The sequence below is a fragment of the Nicotiana tabacum genome, chromosome 10 (genome assembly GCF_000715075.1).
Source record: "Nicotiana tabacum cultivar K326 chromosome 10, ASM71507v2, whole genome shotgun sequence".
Classification (NCBI taxonomy): Eukaryota; Viridiplantae; Streptophyta; class Magnoliopsida; order Solanales; family Solanaceae; genus Nicotiana; species Nicotiana tabacum.
Genome location: NC_134089.1, coordinates 117,104,151 through 117,119,174, shown reverse-complemented (window position 1 = coordinate 117,119,174; position 15,024 = coordinate 117,104,151). Strand labels below are relative to the sequence as shown.

Genomic DNA, 15,024 nt, shown 5'->3' with positions numbered 1-15,024 from the left:
TAGTTTGAAGTTTGAACGTACGACACACATAATTTTCTTAGGCACCATTTCATGTGTTGTTCTATTTCAGTAACACACATACTTCTATTTCAATTTGACCATACGCAGAGGCAGATTCAGAATTCCAAACAAATAAATACACTATTATAAAAGGTTAATCCAAAATTTATATGTGAATGGGTTCAATCTTTAGATTCTTACCATGAACTCATTTTCATTTAGAAATTATAGGTTAAAATTAAAAAAAAATCTCACTATTAGAAATTCAGTAAATACCGACCAAAAAAATCGACCAACTTTGGTCGATTATGGCCAATTACCGACCAAAATACGGCCAAATACATTTTGACGGTATTTTGATGGTCGTTTTAATATACCGACCAAAGTTGGTCGGAAATTACCTACCACCGTTGGTCGGTCAATTAAATTCAAAAAAAATATTACAAAAAAAAACTGACCAAAGTTGGTCGGTATTTTAATTATGTAATCAAAAGATTCACCATCTGGAAATCAAACCGGGGTGTGTACTGTGTCAAGATACTATTTTACCACTAGACCATTGGTACATTTTGTTTTAAGATTGTCTTTTCTTTTATTTATACTCTTTAATTGTATTTTCGCACGAAAATAACCGACCAAAGTTGGTCGGTTTTCTTAAAAAATAAAATTACCAACCAAAGTTGGTCAGTTTTTTAAAATGACCGGCCGAATTTACCGACCAAAATTGGTCGATTTTTTTAATATTAATTTTTTTGGTCGATTTCTCGAAAAATAATTTGCGGGACTCAAAAATAGTTTCCTGCATTTTTGCGCCAAAGGAAACCGACCAAAATTGGTCGGTTTCCTAAAAAAGAATTTAAAATTAAAATATTTTGAAAAAACCGATCAACTTTATTCGGTTTTTTGACCGATCAAAGTTGATCGATTTTTCTTGGTCGATTTTTGCCGATTTTCTAGTAGTATCTTGCTCCACACTACATCATCCGCTGCTATTAGTTTTTAACTACATAAAATTTTGCAATGACAAAAGGAGATTAAGGATCTCAATGTGTTAGATTTGGAGATTTTGAATAAATAAACCAAATTAAAAAAAATACTTAATTAAAACACAAGAAGGGACACTAGACATGCCTATAAACCAAGATTTGAACCTCTAACTTCACTTGTAAATATGTACTCACTAATAATTGCACCATAAGACTTTTTGAGCTTGGGTGCACATGTGTAAATTTAAGAAATATAACATTATTATACATTGTATAGAGAGAGGAGTAATGGTTCACTTGCCCCATGCTCCAACACATAGATACGCTCCTAACCATATATTTTATAGATTCATTTGAACTCAGTAGGTGTGTCTCAAATTCTAGTAAATCAAATACATAGCGTTAAAATTCTAAACTCGAACTCCCATAATATTTAAATCTTGGATCTACATGTGCTTGCAAATTAAATTCTTTCATATAATATTTAACTTGCCTTGGTTAACAAGAAGTGCGTAAAATATTTGATTCCAAGTATCAGGTACACCAGCAAGACACCAATGACTACAATCATTGCCCTTTCCCTTTGCGTTAATACCATAAATGGAAGGGTGTCCATCTTTCCTTAGCTGAGAAAGTAGTGTGATATCAAGTAATGTCACTGGCTTTGACATGTTACTTAACACTTCCTTCACCACGGTTGCTGCAGCCATCGGTCCACCTGGATACATTGACCCACTAATTGGTTGGGTCTCTCCATTGCAATTACTACTTGCCTTGCTACCATTCCATTCTTGCCCACTGATATATATGTTCCCATAAAAACATTAGAAAACAAGCAAAAATTCTCAGATACTCTCACAATCATTAATTAATCATTACCCCCTGCCGCTCCTAGGCAGGGGTGACAAATGGATGGGTCGATTCGGATATGGGACAGACAAAAAATGGGGAATGAAAATTTTTCAAACTGACCCATATTTAATACGGATAAAAAACAAGTTAACCGGCGGATAATATGGGTAACCATATTATCCATGGCTTCTTGAATATGATCACTTTTGAGAGAATTCTTAATCTCTCAAACTTGAGGAGCTCCCAATTTGATGTTTTATAAACGTAAAAGTTAACCCCTTTAGTTATACATTGGTTATCCATTTTTTAAATGGGTAATATGGTTCTTTATTTGACCCGTTTTTAAAAGTCCATTATCCAACCCATTTTTAATGGATAATATGAGTAGCTAACTATTTTCTTTTAACCAATTTACTACCCCTACTCTTTCAGGTTAGTAATCTTACTGTTATTTGTGGCTTGAATTATTTCCTTGTATTTTTAGAAAACCCATAATCACTATAGGTTAGGAAAATCCATTGTCCTAATAGATTTGAGAATGGAAAACCTATAGTCCTTGTCAAATTAAGAAACCTTTCTCATATATGTTTGGGACCTTTTGGGATCTATATATAGGGGTTGTAGTTGGGGATTCTATAGATTGTATTGTACTTTTCTTCTCATTCATAATGTAAAACTCTCTCTTCTTTTGCCCCGAGGATTAGGCTTAGCCGAACCTGGTTAAATCCTTGTGTTGATTTTTCTTCTCTATTTGCTTTGTGTGAGATTGTGTGCTAGATAACCCACGATATTCTGCAACAATTGGTATCAGAGCAAGGTTCGGGTTTCTACAAATAATTTAGGGTTAAGATGTCTTCATCATCTTCAACAAAGTACGAAGTAGAGAAATTTGACGGAAGTTCTAGTTTTAGTCCATGGAAGATTAGGATGAAATCGTCCCTGGTGTTAAAAGGATTATGGAAAGCAATTGATGAGGGTTTTCTTAAAGATATGAAAGAGATAAAGAAGGAAGACCTGAAGGAAAGGGCTTTGAGTGCAATCTTCATAAGCGTTACAGATAGCGTTCTTCGGAAAATTGCTGAAGAAAATTCTGCAGCAATGGCATGGAAGAAGCTGGAAGATCTGTATTCTAAGAAATCGATGACAAACCGCCTCTACCTGAAAAAGAGGTTATACAATCTCCGTATGAACGAAGGTACACCTGTTAAAACACAACTTGATGAGTTTAATTCAATTATAATGGACCTGAAAAATGTGGATATCAAAATTGAGAGTGCGGATCAGGCCTTGATTGTGTTATGTTCTTTACCACAGTCTTATGATACTTTTGTCGATACACTGCTATATGGGAAAGACAACATTTCACTAGAAGATGTAAGTAATGCACTAAAATCTATAGAGTTGAAAAAGAGCTTTCCAGACAACAGAATTGAGGGCGAGGGTCTTGTGATTAGAGGAAGAACACAACAAAAGGACTTTAACAGGAAAAAGTCAACCGCAAGGTCAAAGTCTAGAGCAAGGAAGCAAAACTGTTATGAGTGAGGGGAGCAAGGTCACTACAAGAGAGATTGTCCTAAGCTAAAGGAGAAAAGAGGGAAACAGAAAATAGATAATTCGGCAAATATTGTTGACACTGGCAATAATTCTGATGATAGTGATTATGTAGGGGAAGTTTGTGCTGTGAGTTCTAGTCATGGGCAAAATTCTTGGGTTCTTGATTCTGGTGTTACTTTCCACATGTGTCCACACAAGAATTGGTTTGCAACTTACAAACAAATGAGTGGGACTGTCTATATGGGAGATGATAATCCATTACCAGTAGAGGGGGTTGGTAACATCAAATTGAGAATGTTCGACGGAATTATCAGAAACATTGAGTGTGGGCATGTTCCTCGGATAAAGAGAAATTTGATTTCTCTTTCGACTTTGGATGATCGAGGGTATAAATTTCACTCCGAGAATGGAATACTTAAAGTGTGTAAAAGCTCCACGGTACTCTTAAAGGGTAAACTACATTCTAAGTTGTATCATTTTCAGGCCAGTGTAGTTAAAGGGGAAGCTGTTGTAGCTTCTGGGAAAAGTGATCTGAATCAGTCTCAGTTGTGGCACTTGCGACTTGGCCATATGAGTGATAATGGATTATCTTTGTTGAGTAAGCAGAATTTGCTGAATGGGTACAAAAATTAAGTTTTTAATTTTTGTGAGCATTGTGTGTTTGGTAAACAGACAAGGGTAAAGTTCATCAAGAAGGCCGAGTGCAAGACCAGAGACAAATTAGATTATATACACTCTGAATTGTGGGGTCCAAACAGAGTTCCCTTCAAGAATGGTGTCAGGTATTTTATGACTTTGATTGATGATTACTCAAGGATGGTGTGGGTATATTTTCTGAAAACAAAAGATGAGCCATTTCTGACATTTGTTAAATGGAAGACGATGGTTGAGAGGCAGGCAGAAAGAAAAGTTAAGCATCTTCGAACTGACAATGGGTTGGAATTTTGAAATTCTGAGTTCGATAATTTCTGCAGCAAGAAGGGAATAGTGAGATACCGCATTTGTGTCGGAACACCACAACAAAATGGTATTGCAGAACGTATGAATAGAATGCTTTGTGATAGGGCACGCAACATGCTTTCACACTCATGTGTTAGCAAAGATTTTTGGGCTGAAGCAATCAATACAGCTTCTTATTTAGTCAATAGATCTCCATCCACAACTATTGAGTTCAAAACTCCTTTTGAGGTATGGTCTGGTTCGCCTGCTGATTATTCAAATTTAAGGATATTTGGTTGTCATGCTTATGTTTATGCTCATGTGAGAGATGGAAAACTTGAGCCGAGGGCAAAGAAGTGCATATTTCTAGGGTATGCAACTGGAGTGAAAGGTTATAAGTTGTGGTGCACAGATCAAAAGACTCCAGGGCTAATTATCAGTAGGGATGTAACATTCAATGAATCTGCCTCACTGGACAGTCAGAGGGAGAAGGCAATAGCAGAAACAGATCGTGGTGTCAGTGACCGCATAGAGCTAGAAATTGAATCTCCACTAGCTCAACCCAGTAGTTCTAAAGTAGAGGAAGTCGAGGAGGTGCAAAATATTGATCAAGATAATAATGTCGATGCACCTGCGCAACAACAACTATATAGCATTGCAACAGGCAGAGAGAAGAGAATGATCAACCGACCGCAGAGGTTGCAAACATAGTTGATGAGAATCTTCTTGGATATACGAATCCAGTGGGATTTGCTTTGGTAGTTGCAGAGACCGTTTATGCGATTGAGTGTTATAACTATCTAGAAGCTATTCCGAGTATAGAACCAAATCGACGGATTAGTGCTATGAGTAAAGAGATTGAGTCTCTTAACAAGTTTAGGTGTTTCCTAGACTTGGTTGATGCGTGCGAAAATGGATAGAGCCCTTGCGAGGGCTGAGGGCAAGGTAGAGAGACGTTGTTTCTGTTGATGAAGAGAATTCAAGCCAAGGGGAAGATTTGTTATTTGTGGCTTGAATTATTTCCTTGTATTTTTAGGAAACCCATAGTCACTATAGGTTTAGGAAAACCCATTGTCCTAATAGATTTGGGAAAGGAAAACCTATAGTCCTTGTCAAATTGGGAAACCTTTCTCATATATGTTTGGGACCTTTTGGGATCTATATATAGGGGTTGTAGTTGGGGATTCTATAGATTGTATTGTGTTTTTCTTCTCATTCATAGTGAAAAACTCTCTCTTCTTTTGCCCCGAGGATTAGGCTTAGCTGAACCTCGTTAAATTCTTGTGTTGATTTTTCTTCTCTATTTGCTTTGTGTGAGATTGTGTGCTAGTTAACCCACGATATTCCGCAACACTTACTATTATGAACGATTATCTATTGTTGTCTTTAAGGTGTGAGTTGATTGAAATCTTTTTTTTTTTTTAATATATAGAAGTTACACTTTAATTACCAAATTTTATTAGTAGTTGATTTTAGACCCTGCCTAAAAGGTTGTAATTATATGGAAGTTCTTAGATTGAGAAGTCTCAAAAAGACCTTAGTTTCTGAAAAAATTATAAAAAAGACAAATTAAATTTTAGTACTCATATATAGTAGGTGGGACGAGACGATTAGGAGAGGAAGGGGACACCTTTGTCGCTACTAGTGTGTGCTTTTATGTGTATTTAATTTGGCTAGGGACTCCCGATAATATAGCTTTTTTATTAGGGTCCTAAAACTTCATTTTACATGTTGAAAATAGACTTCACGATTTGCAATCCAGCGCAATGATCCTTAGGATTGAAACACCTTTCGGCCTTTCAAATATAGTAATTAAGACAAAATCAAAGTCTATGTTAAACCACGTAAAATAAAAATATAAGGAGAAGAAAGGACAAAGTTTACTTGTAATTAAGTTGTGACAATCGAATAGGGTTAGTAATCCCAGTTCTGCATTTCAAAGAAATTCTTAAATTTCAATTCCATTGGCTGGGAGAAGGTGTATGTGGCTGCTATGGATGACAAGATTCGGGAAGCGAGACTCAGTTGGTTCGGGCACATACGGAGGAGAAGCCCAGATGCCCTAGTAAGGAGGTGTGAACGGTTGGCTTTGTCGGGTACGAGAAGAGGTAGATGGCAGCCTAAGAAGTATTGGAGAGAAGTAATCAGACAGGACATGGCGTGCCTTCAGATTTCCGAGGACATGGCTCTTGATAGGAAGGTGTGGAGGTCGAGCATTATGGTTGTAGGTTAGGAGCTAGTTGAGCATTTTTCTACATCGTACAGGTGTAAGGCTAGTCTGATAGGGTTTTGCCTTAGACTCTTAGTGGTTAATATTGTGTTCACACTATTCTCCCGTTTTTTATTGTATCGGACCTTATTTACTGGTTATTGTTATTGGTTTTCATCTATTTTCTAGTTCTTGTGATGCTTATTTTTATGATTTTCTGTTGATGGTACTGATATATTGTCTCTTTTTGTCTTCTTGAGCTGAGGGTCTATCGAAAACACCTCTTTACTCCATTTGGGTAGGAGTAAGGTGTACGTACTCACTACCTTCTCCAGACTCCATTGTGAGATTTTATTGGATTGTTGTTGTTGTTGCTACAGTCAATTCCATTCTAAAGCCACAAGTACACAAATGAATTAAATTTAATACCAATCCTATGAAAAAAAGGATACCAAAAAAGAAAAGAAAGTAAGAAGCGTACTTGTAATGTGTTGGAGAGATGCCCTGAAAGAACACTTTTGTTTTGGTAGGATCAATATTAGATTCTACCCATCTGGACCAAGTTTTGAGTCCCTCCTTGAAGGCCTCCAAACGATCCATGTCTTTATAAATTTGATCTCCTTTTTGAATAAAATCCCATCTGGAACAAATATATCAAATTAAGCCACAAATATAGAGAATTTTACACGATACGATATAAAAGAATTAAAAAAGTGGATATATTTGAAAATCTTATTAGGATCGAAATAATTAAATGTCATGCGGAAGCTAATAAAGTAAATTTTAAACATTGAGAAATTGGACAATAAAGAGAAATATATCAAAAAAGATATAAATATTTAATATGGTTCAGTCAATTGACCTACATTCACAAGAGGAGATGAGCAATCCAACTATACAAAAGGTACAAATATCGGGAGAACAACTTCACAAAATGCACTCTTAAAGAGGTAAAGAAGGAATTAATCTCAATTGAGGACTGTGAATGCTACCAAGTGAGAAGGAATTTATCTCAATTTATATGAGTTTTTTTCTACAAGAAAAGAATTCGCCATATATATGGGAGATTTATATTTTCTTTTAGTAAAAACAAAATTAATTATGCTAAATATGTTGTCCGTCTTTAAAAAAAAACTAAATATGATTAGAAAATTGGGCAAATAGCTATCAAACCTTTCATAAGATAAATTAAGCAAGTTGTACAGCAAGAGCAATATAAGTCAAAAGGCATATATAAAAGATTAATTAAGAAAAGCTTACGGTTGTTGGCTTCCCTTGTGGAGCCACCAATGCCATGTATTAAAAATGAGCATGTCCAAATCTTTCCAAGCATCACCATTTTGTATTGAATCCAGCTTCAGAACTCTGCCTATCCTCTCTTTCACCAAATCTACCAGAAAGGCGTTCCGTGATAAAATCAAAGAAACGTTATAGTCCTGCAACAAAAGTCCAAATATAATTAATTAACTTTTAGAAATGAAGTTGTACAGTAAAATTCAAAGAAATCACATTTTGTATTTATCAAGGGCGCTCCTATATGTAAGTAATGGGAGATGCTATATAAGCTATGGTAATTATTAAAGATCTTTTAATGTATAATTTTACTGACAGATTACTTATCATTTTTACTAGGTTTATCAATTAATAATAGTTATGATAGAGATATATTGTAATGGTCTTATTTATATGCATGTGACATGACAGTATAAATATTTTTATATACCGTTAGTGTATAGAACTTAAAAACGGAAGCTAGTAATGAAGTTTACCTGGAAAACAAAGTTGGAGACGTCGCCTTTCCTTTGGATTGTGAAGTTAAGGTGGGGCACTGTTGCATGCAACATGCATGTGAGTGATTGCCATTGGTTAAGGCTCAAAGAGTCCCCTATGAACATTATCTTCTTCCCCTTCACCCTCTTCAGAAAATCCAATCCATCAAATCTGTCCCCCAAAAAAATATATTGTAAACTAGGACGTTTTAGCGAAAATTAATTAGACAAAATATAATAAGGTATATATATGTAATTGATTATACGAACTTGGGCAATTCACACGCAGTAGGCTTCCACTTGTACTTGAGATAGAGTTTATCAGGTCGTCCATTTCCTTGGCAATCGAATTGTCCTTCGATAAAAGAACAGATCGATGAATTGTATAATGGATTTGAATCGTCATAAATCCAACTCCCCTGGAAAAAAACACATGAGCTTCTGGCTTTTGATCCTCCAGAGTGACTAAAATGCTTTAGTAGTACGGCGCTAGTTGACTGGTTGTGAAGGCACAAGACGAACAAAATAACATAAACGAAATATACATAGCTGAAATATCGTCCACCTTCCATCAAATCAAAGAACAGGGAAGAAGAAAATTAATTAAATTAATCTGAAAAAAGAGCGAAAAGTATCTAAACTGCAAGTGCTTATGATGAATAATTCATTGTAGAAATACAGGCTTAGCTTTGGATCAATGGTGTCATGTTGTTGGAGCCAAGCACACTTTTTTGTTTCTTTATTTTAATTATTTTCATGTTATGTACTGAGTGTAGCGACCTTAGCTTATTTGGTAGAAAATAATTGTTCTCATTATTGCTTGATGTTTACGATTTGTTTTTATCAAGTTTCAGCAATTTAATTTGATCCTTCTAAGCAAAGGTATATCCTTGCTTTATTTATTTCCAACATTTGGACCATATGGCTACCAAATGATATAACATGTCACCTCATACTTTATTTTATGTCCTGCGAGATTTCTTTCCTTTAGTTATTTTAAGCTAGATCTCCCATCATATTGCCCACTTGGATAGCCAACATTCCCATGCATAATATTGCCCACTTGTATAACCAGAATTGTACGTTTTCGTTGGGCTTGAAAATTTTGGGCCGCTAGCCATATGATTTCTAGTCCACTTTCAATGAGTTTGGCCCATTCTAAAATTAGCTTAGGCTTCTTTTAAGGAAATTTTACCTCATATAGCAAAGGTTGACACATTATTTATTATAAATAATTTAATTTTAAATAATTATCTTCTACAGCTACCTTTTAATTTTTATAGCAAAATATTTATTTGTGGTCACTTCCTACCGTTAAGCCATTAAATACGCTGTGTATTATTTTTTTTCTCTCATTCTTTCTGTTTTTTCTCTCACAAAAATAACCGTATAGGATGTAAACTTCTTCCTCCACGATCACTCTCTCCAATTTCTCTCACTCACATCGCCATTCTCTTCCCCATTCTCCCTATCCCTAATTCTCCACTGATTCATCTCCATTGTCTATCTCAATATTCAATATTTTTGCTCCAAGGAGTGGTGGTAAGTATTAAAGTTGTTAGATTTTTACTGGTACTGTTTCTTCTATTTCTCTCTACTGATTTTTTTATAAATAATCACCATTGTTATACTTTCAACAAAAATATTAAAATTTCTTCTCTAATGGCTGATTGAACATTCCTAGAAGAGGGTTACCTGAGGTGTACCCACCAAAACACTCAATTTCGATGGGTCCTCTTTCGATTTGAAAATCACTCGAGCGAACATGTATTTGCAGGTTCAGCAGCAAATACAGTTGCAGAGAGGATAAAAAAAATATGCAATGACACATCGAAAGAAGCCCCGGTTGAGAAATCTTCGAAAGAATCAATACTTCCTGATGCGGAAGAGGGAAGAAAACTTATGGATGATGCTTCAGGTGTTAAGGGAAAGGAGGTCGATGCAGGAACTAGCTCGGATAAAGGTAATTGTAGATGTATTTATATGTATTTGAGTCCACATACATTGATTAATTACCTTTTACAATGAGTTTCTCTTATTATATGTTAATGTATTTATATGTATTCAATAGTGCCTACACTGTTTTCTCTTATTGTATATGGATGTATTTATATGTATGTTGATGTATTTATATGTATTCAATAGTGCCTTCTCTGATTTGTACTTATTATAGTGACTTTTGTATGTTGTATTTATATGTATTTAGATGTATTTTAGTTCATTCCAAAGCTTTTTTGAATACACTAGTTGTTCTAGTTTTAGTTATGTATTCCAACTAAGTGTTTTCATGTGTATTCTCAAGACAACTATATTTTGCTGTATTTAGAACAGCAATCATTGTCATAACTCTTATTTTTTGTGGTAATTATTAATACACTATGTTTGTAAAACATGAATGAGTTATGTATTTCAAATAATTGTATTCATCTATATTTTCACTCATTTATTAAATCTTTGTAATTTTATTTTATGCAGGAAATTAAACTATTTGTTAAACACTCGCCTATTTTATCACCGCATATAAGTTCTTATACTAACACAGACATAGTTTCCAACCTTAAAAAAAACTTACTCCAGAGCAGTATAAAATATATGGTATTACTTGTTTTGGTAATTTCCTCGATATGAAGCGGTGTGAGGTCCAACATCAATTGTTCAAGTGCTTCATGCTTCTACAGCTGGAAGGAAGTCATGATGATTCATTTTCAATATACGTCAATAATACAACATTATCTTCTTCAATCAGGGAGTTTATGCTGGTTACTGGCCTCAATTGTGTTGGTGACGCTAATGATTTTTAGTTTAACACAAAGATGCCTAATAGGATTGTGGATACATACTTTGGCAGTGAAAAAAATGTCAAGAAGAAAGATTTGTTGAAATACTTTGATGATAAGAATTGGGGTTATAACAAAGATGGGTATGCCATCAAAATAGCTGTATTGTATTTCATTCACACTTTCATATTATCCACTGAGAAGAACTCCTTTACCATCCCAAGACTACATTTTGACTTGTACAAGAGCAGGAGATATTTTGATTATCCATGGGCTAAGTATGCATTCAAACACCTATTAAATCCATGAGCAAGAAGATGGATTATCAGAAGAAGTACTATAGGATAGTTGGGATGCCTCTTGCTATGCAAGTATGATTTTACGAGTGTTGTTCAAAGGTTGACCCCAAAAGTGCATTGTGAGTTGATAACCGGATTTCCAGAATACTCAATTGGAAATCCATTTTCAACCATCCAACTTATGTTTACTTGATGAACGACATGTTCAATGACCAGGGAAATATGGTAATTTACTATTCGTTAATTGGCTAATATTTTTGTTTTAGAATATATTTATGTTAGTGAGATCATTGTTGAAATTAGCATTAAAATATAGTTCAATCCATCATACATCAATGTACCTATTTCAAAAATTAGGTCGAATACTGTAGAATACATAATACAATGTTAGAATTAAAAATTAAATACATCTGCATACAACATACATAAAACAGTAGCAAACAATGACTATTTTCCAAATTAATTGGAATACAGTAGACTACATAAAACACTTTACAGATACACATTTATTCTAATTTGCATGATTTTTTATACAATACAACTGAATATATGTATATAGATAATTTCTATCATATTACATTTGTAGTCATACATAAAGTATCATTTACTTTGAGTATATTTCTATTTTCAGATGGTATACAACAACATTCAACCAAACGATATAGAACTTGTTGTTATCCAGCTTCCTCCGGAAGGTGTTAATATAGACAACATTCAGACAACAATGAAGATGATTCGGATGACTTTAGTCCTACACCGCCTCTTCAGCCTAAGAAGAAACATGATGCAAGTGTTGGTCCATCTTCATCACCGCCTCACAAAAAGCGCAAACAACAGCTCATTGATCCCTCAACTGCAGAGAGTCCAATTTTACATGTGTCCGAAATACCTCAAACCACGTTCCCTCCTACTAGTAATACTGAAATCAAGGAAACTATATTGCATGTTAAGAAGCCAGCAAATTCTATATCACATGATTTGTCTTCTTTGAGGAAGGATTTTAATTCATTCAAGGATTATGTGAGTACTGTTAAAACATATTCAACTTTACAGTTTATGTATTAACTTTCATATATGTTTCTAACCCCTCTCTAATTGTTTGTGTATTGATTAGGTGACGGGTGAGTTCACTTCTCTACAAACATTGATCAATGAAAATTTCAAAAAAGCTTTCTGAACACGTTAAAGGCAACCGGAATACAGAAAGGGTATACCAAAGAAAGAAATATACCGGGAGACATGATGGCGGTATTCAAATGTCATCCGAGGACAACTTGGACTAATCCCAACTGGCAAACACAAAGTGATATATCTATTAGGGAGAATTAAGAGGTTAACATTTTTTTTAACTCTTTAGTATATATGCAGTATAGCGATACATGTGTAATCAGTGTATGTATATGTTTATATAACTATATTTTGAATATATATTGTAAGTTAGATTTTGCTATTATTCAGTTTAATCATATATACAACAACATACATGTTACAGAATACAATTATATACACGTGAATACAGTTTTACATATGTATTCAGGATTTTCTAAATACATATTTTAAAACAACTTTTATTATTCTTCAGTTTAATCATGTATACTGTAACATACATGTTCCATAATATACTTATATACATGTAAACACATTGTTATATCTGAATTAATGATTTTTTTAAATACATATTCTAAAACAACTGTTGATACCCAATTTTTTCCTATAATATTTTTCAAATGCATATATACCTTCAAAACTATGCATTAGCATCAATTGATATTTTTTCATAATTTTTACATTTTAAAATTAATATCCCAGTATTTTATTTATATAAATAATTACAAATTGCATCACAAAGGACTTTATAACAATTTCATGGTTTAATATTTCTATTTATATTTCATATTGAGCTCAAAGTATTTCGCAAATAGCCACATCTACATTTTAGCTCATGCATGCATTATTGCATTATTTTACCAGAAAATAGCTCATTGTATTTTTAAAATTATTGAGCAATTATTTTAAAGCATTTCCATGCATGAAAATTATCTTTTATAATTAGTTAATTATTATATAAAATATATTTTATCAATTATTTGGGTATTTAACAAATAGCCCTTTTTATTTTAAGACCTAACCATTTTTACCAGCCCAAAATCCCTTTAATATTAACCCAAAAGCCAGCCCAAACCCCTTAGGCCCAATCTGCCTACCCGACCCAATAACCCCTTTTCAATCGTGGCCGTTGATATTTTAGATCAACAGTCCATGTTCACCCTTACCTTAATTAACCCTAACCTACCCCAAACCCTTTTCGTTCTCTCAAAACCCGCTGTCATCGTCTCCCCTCATCTCTAAAATCTCTCTCAACCTAAACCTAAACCTAGTCGCCATCACCGGCATAAACCTCCCTTCTATGGTGCTTCTATGTCTTCTCCGACCACCTCTGACCTCCTACATTTCATGGCTCTTCAACTTCATGAGTCCTTGAGAAGATCTCAAGGAACTCCAAGTGGTTCTGGTTTGAAACTTTGTTTACCGGCCTGTCTCATGCCATTTTTCGTTCGTACGTAAGGATCTCTCCTTGTTTTATTACGAATCTATGGGTTCTTGGCCTATTCTCTTCACCTCTGCTATTTTTCTGAAAATCCTAATTCGATACTGTCGATTCTTCTCAGATCTTTATAGATCTGAGGTGATTCGAATGTTATTAAGTGTTTTCCTTAAAAAATTCTCTTGTTTTAATTGATTATTTCGATTTTTAATCACTCTTTCTAAACAAGGGTTCATCTCAAACTTACTTCAATGATTTTTCTAAGTTGTTAGTGTTTAGTTAATTGTTTCTTCGTCATCTTAACTGATTTTTGTATGAATGTTCAAGCCCTAAATAATTTTGTGCGATATACTGGTTTCTTCGATTTTGTTTCGATACTTTGTTATTTCTGTGATTCCAGTCGTATTAGTTTACTCCGCTTTTGGGCTTAAATATTTTTCTTGTTAAGATCTAGTATTTCTTTGGGATTTTTCCCTAATTAATCTCTATTTATGGTTTGAACTTTTTTTTCTTGCTGAATTGTGTATTTCTGTGAAGCTTTACTTATTTAATTTCTATTTATGGAATATGAGTAATTCTTTCCCAAAATTCAGTATGCTTTTGAAGGTTTTATTGATTATTTCCTATTATTTTGCCCTATTAAAATCTGTGTGCACAGATCTTATTTGTGACTTTAATTGATCACATTTGCCTTAATAAGTTATCCGCATGGTTTTGAGATTCTTACTGATTCCCTATTTGGTATGATTTGAATTCCCTACCCTAATTAACCCCCTTTTCTTGTGACCGTTAAGTGATTACCCCTAATTAAGAGGTCTATTCCGGACTCCCTTACATGAATTGATTCTGTGATTATTTCATTGCACCCTAATTGACTGACTTCTGATTCTCTTTACCTTATTTGCTCTACTCCCTAAGTGTTATATATACACTCTTGTTTTACCTCGCAAAAACACGGACAGTAGTTCAAAAATACACACACACACACACACAAAACTTTCTCTCATCGCTCTTTCTACTACTTGTGCTCCTTGCTCGTCTAGCCGAATGAAAGTCAAGGTTAGACTGTGGAACTCTACCTTCTTTACTTTCTG

General features: G+C 34.2%; 1 protein-coding gene across 1 annotated transcript; it reads right to left on the bottom strand.

Annotated features, from left to right (window-relative positions):
* Nucleotides 1-1,181: 1,181 nt before the first annotated feature.
* LOC107826962 (protein trichome birefringence-like 41) lies at nucleotides 1,182-9,081 on the bottom strand. The gene is made up of 5 exons (XM_016654008.2): nucleotides 8,580-9,081; nucleotides 8,310-8,481; nucleotides 7,801-7,976; nucleotides 7,022-7,180; nucleotides 1,182-1,784 (listed from the first exon to the last, which is right to left on the bottom strand). The coding sequence occupies exons 1-5, from the start codon at nucleotides 8,879-8,881 to the stop codon at nucleotides 1,460-1,462; spliced, it is 1,134 nt and encodes a 377-aa protein (XP_016509494.2). The 5' UTR covers nucleotides 8,882-9,081; the 3' UTR covers nucleotides 1,182-1,459.
* Between the last annotated feature and the right edge of the window lie 5,943 nt (nucleotides 9,082-15,024).